The 4389-nt window shown below is 33.2% G+C and overlaps 1 protein-coding gene across 1 annotated transcript; it reads right to left on the bottom strand.

Moving 5' to 3' along the window:
• Positions 1-1904: 1904 nt before the first annotated feature.
• LOC136224500 (transcription factor MYB59) lies at positions 1905-3409 on the bottom strand. The gene is made up of 3 exons (XM_066012854.1): positions 2975-3409; positions 2748-2877; positions 1905-2635 (listed from the first exon to the last, which is right to left on the bottom strand). Exons 1-3 carry the CDS (start codon positions 3159-3161, stop codon positions 2152-2154), a joined length of 801 nt encoding a protein of 266 aa, XP_065868926.1. The 5' UTR covers positions 3162-3409; the 3' UTR covers positions 1905-2151.
• Between the last annotated feature and the right edge of the window lie 980 nt (positions 3410-4389).

Below are 4389 nucleotides of genomic sequence, written 5' to 3'. Positions count from 1 at the left end.
GATTGAGAATCTTGAAGATGAACTTAATGTTGGAATTGATGATAGTGGTGGTGGTGATGATTTGATGAGTGATGAATATGGACTCTGTTAACTTTAGTCTTGATGAAAAGTAGCTATTGGACTACTAGTTAATTAGCTTAGAATTTGATTGAACTTTAGTCTTTAGTTTTGGAATGTATTATTATGAACTATGATTATGGAAGACTTAATAGTTAATTTGGAATTTATTTCATGCTAGATTTTATATTTAAAATTATTAAGCATTTTAGAAAAGTTAATTGTTGTTATGACCCCATGGTGTCTCGATGCGCCTTGCACCTTTAATAATTATGCATATTTGCTAACTGAATTATGAAAATTCAGGGAACAATACTTCAGGTTAGATTGAGATATAGATCTAATGATCCTGTCTCAGAGATCATGTTATTCCTTGGAAATAAGAAAAGCTACTCTTAGAAACTTTTCCTGCCAGCTTAAATTTTTGAGTTGTCTTTAACATGTTATTAGAGTCTATTGATCCAATATATTTATAGTTTGGATTCTAGTGATCCCATTTATTAATGAAATTTTAGCATAAGATAGGGTGAATGCGTGCTGTACATCTTTCAAGTTTAAGGACATTTATATACGGAAGTGTGTTGGAAATAATATAAGTTATTGCTAGGTAACTTCTGCCTATACATGTCTCAAGTATAAGAGACATTATTTGAAATACTAACTTCTTTTTGAGTTGAATTGTTCTTTTGACATCATTTGGGTTTTCATGAATCCAACAATACACAACTAACTTCTGAATCCTACAATAGACAAGTTGAAAAGCAACTGGACTTGATCAATCTAATCTAAGTAAAAGAATGTACTATAGATGAAGGAGCCTTCCGCATAGGATGGCTGAGAACAATTTGAGTGGAACAGCATCTCTAACGTCTAGTGCCCTTTTGAAAACCTCTAACACCCAATGATTTCTATACCGTCTTTTCATTTAATAATTGCTATGGGCCAACACAAACAGTAGTATTGGAGATATCTTATTTTAATGTGAAGTGCTGCCTAGCCATTAGTTTTTGCGTATTTTGTTCTCTTTCCTCAAGGATTGGATGGATGGTTCTCTTAGTGCCGTGTTGATACTATAGTGCTCTTGGGGACCATTTTTTTAATGAAAGTTGCATTGCATGTCAAAATCTTATTTGTTTAAATGAAAAGCATTACTTCATTTTTTTAAACTTAATTTCTTTGCTTTTGTTTTCTTGCACAACTTTTAACCACAGCCCTTTATAATTTACTTGGTGTACAGATCATATAATATTGGACTTAGTTGACTAACCACTAAGTAATACTTATCTTATTACGCTAAAGATAACAAAGAAAACATTGCCGTATTTTTTTATTTTTTTTTAATTTGATGCTGAGTGGCCCTTTTGATTAATTAGCTAAACTTGACAAAAAAGATCTGTCCTACTTAATACTTAATTAGTTGTCTCCATATCAAGTAAAAGCCAAGTAATAGTGTATTTTATTAAAAGATACAACTGGAGCACACTAATTTCATTTCTAAGAAAGCTTAGTGTAATTAAACATAGGAAATCTTAACGGTTTCTGGGTGGAAAAAATGAAATATCGTCTCAGAATTTTCTTATCATGAAAAAAGAAATATGGAAAGTAGACGAATATTATCTCCTTGCTTGACAGAATTAGATAATATGATTGTTCAGTTTGTTTTTGTCGGAACTCTACTGCTTTTGGGTGAAATATCTATAATCTATCAGCTGGAAATCAAATTTCATTAGCTTTTTCACAGCTTCATTGTCTAATGAGCTCGGTCATATATGAAACTTTTCACATTAGGAATAGAAAACACATAGAAATTGCTGTGGTAATGTAGAAGTAGCTTGATTGCACAATAATTAAAACTTAAAGAGGTCTATTATACATCATTCAACATTACAATCTCCTTAAAGGAGATTTGATCATAAGGTTCTCTGTTTCTCTCTGAAAAGTGAAATTAAACACACAAAACACAGAAACATAGGTTATGCATAAGATCAATACACATCAGAAAGCTTTAGAGAAAGCCCATACTGTACAGGTTAGAGCTTCCTCAGAGAAAAAAGTAAAAACCTTTGAAGAAATATAAATAAAGAATTTTCCTGATTAGCCTGTTAGAAACAAAGTCCCATATTCATAAGGGAGAAACATCTTACCCTCTTCTTCATCCATCTTCCATAGTGTGTCTGAACAATAATCCCACACCGGAGATGCAATTGAAGGACAAGAAAAATTGCAGCCTTGATTAGGTTCAATACTGCTCTCATTCTCAATATCTTTCCATATATCCTCAAAAGAGTAACCCTTTTCTCCTCCTTGAACTGCCTCAGTACTACTACCATTTTTAACTGCGGATGATTGATCGGGATGTCCCCCGGTATCATAAAAGGTTGCTCCTTCAGGCTCTGGGAATGGTGATGAATTCACTGTAGCAGTTATATTTGATTCTGAGCAGCTGTTTGTTGATGATGATGAAGATGGAGATATGTCTCTCTTCTTCTGTTGTGCCTTCTTCCTCATATGAGTCCTCCAGTAGTTCTTAATCTCATTATCTGTTCGTCCTGGTAATTTACGAGCAATTCTTGACCATCTGCACATGATCATCATAATCATATACTATATATCAGGCATCTGATCATGAAATTCTAAACAAGGAAGTAAATAATTACTAATTAGGCTACTAAATTAATCATATCCCAAACCTATTTCCCCATTTCTCATGAAGTTCAAGCACAAGTTTTTCTTCCTGGGGAGTCATTTTCCCCCTTTTGAGTCCAGGATGCAGATAATTAACCCAACGTAACCTGCAACTTTTCCCAGTTCTGTTCAAACCTATACAACAAAACCATGTGATTAATGGTAGCTCCTTGACAAAAGCACCATCGCCAGATAAGCATACCTATTTATGTGCCTCCCGCCACCTTCAAACCTGAAACTTTGGCTATAAAATCCCAGCGGCGATCTCCGAATAAGTGCACAAAATTGATGAGGAGAATGTCCTCCTGTTCTGTCCATGGACCCTTTCGAATTTCGTCTTGCATCATTTTCATTTGTCTGTTGTCTGTTGTCTCTCCCACCTTTTTCTTAAAGACTGCTGCTTGATTCTGCTTCAACATTATGCTTATGTTACTGGTATTTATACCAGTTGGAATCCATTACTGGGGAACTTTTTCTTTTTGTTTTAAATGTTTTGCTACTATAGAATATTTATCATTCTGCATCTTCACCGTACATTTGGTGCACGCATGCTCTTATTTTTGATAAGGTACAAATGCTTCTGATGTCACCCTGCCACTATATGGAAATAACCAAAGTAAGAGATCAATATGTTCATTTTACTTTCTTATACTATTTATCAAATAACTAGTGCATTATACTTCATGATCAACATATGAAGATTCTAGTTTTGATATTTTTTTAATCTATGCCTGATTTAGTTGAAAGTAATTACTGTTTTCTGTGTAATAGATGTCTATTATTCTGTTAATAAAGTATGATTAGCACCTTAATTAAGTTTCTTCACACTCAGCAAAAATATATCATCTTTCTAGGGAATAATATTAAATCTGATGGAAGCTGCTAGATCCGGTTCCCTTTATATTGAAATGGGGTAAATTACACTCATGGTCACTCAACTTTGCCTTTACTAATATGATGACCACTCAACTTCAAAATCAGACATACACAATTTTTTCTTTTACTGACGTAAAAGTTTCGTGTAGAAGTAAACTATCTCAAAATGATTGTTGATAGCCTCCAAATGAAAAAAAAAATAAATTCAAGAATTAAAATTGTTTTCGATTTTTGAAATTAGCATTTTCATAGGTTCTCTCTTTCTAAATAACTATTTTTTATTTGCTAACCAAACAATACCGGAATAATTTCAACACCAAAAAGTTCAAGAACTACAAAATTGCTTAGAATAGAGGGTAACCTGCTATAGAGTAAAGTTGTATGATTTTTATGTTCCGTTTTGAAATTGAGTGATTATTATGTTAGTAAAAATGGGTGGAAATGATGGTATTGTCCCTAGACTTCAGCAAAAGCCATAGAAAATAGAGGGGCAAGTAGAAGGGAAAGTAAAGGAAAAAGGAAGAAGAAGAAGACAAGGAGTTGTAAAGCATAGAATAATGAGGTACTATTATGGAGTCATGCAGCTGATTGAAGTGAGCCCACTCTCTCTCTGAGCCCACTCTCTCTCTAAGAAAATGCAGGGTGAAATCAGATATTACTCTTATTTTCTATAATCACTAATCAGCTTCCTAATTAAGCTGGTTAGCTAGTTTCAAAAAAAAAAAAAAATTAAGCTGGTTAGCACAGATTAGTTTTGTCAAAATGTTTTTT

The sequence above is a fragment of the Euphorbia lathyris genome, chromosome 3, assembly GCF_963576675.1.
Source record: "Euphorbia lathyris chromosome 3, ddEupLath1.1, whole genome shotgun sequence".
Lineage (NCBI taxonomy): Eukaryota > Viridiplantae > Streptophyta > Magnoliopsida > Malpighiales > Euphorbiaceae > Euphorbia > Euphorbia lathyris.
The sequence above is the reverse complement of the archived record's forward strand: the minus strand, read 5'-3'. Positions and strand labels throughout refer to the sequence as shown.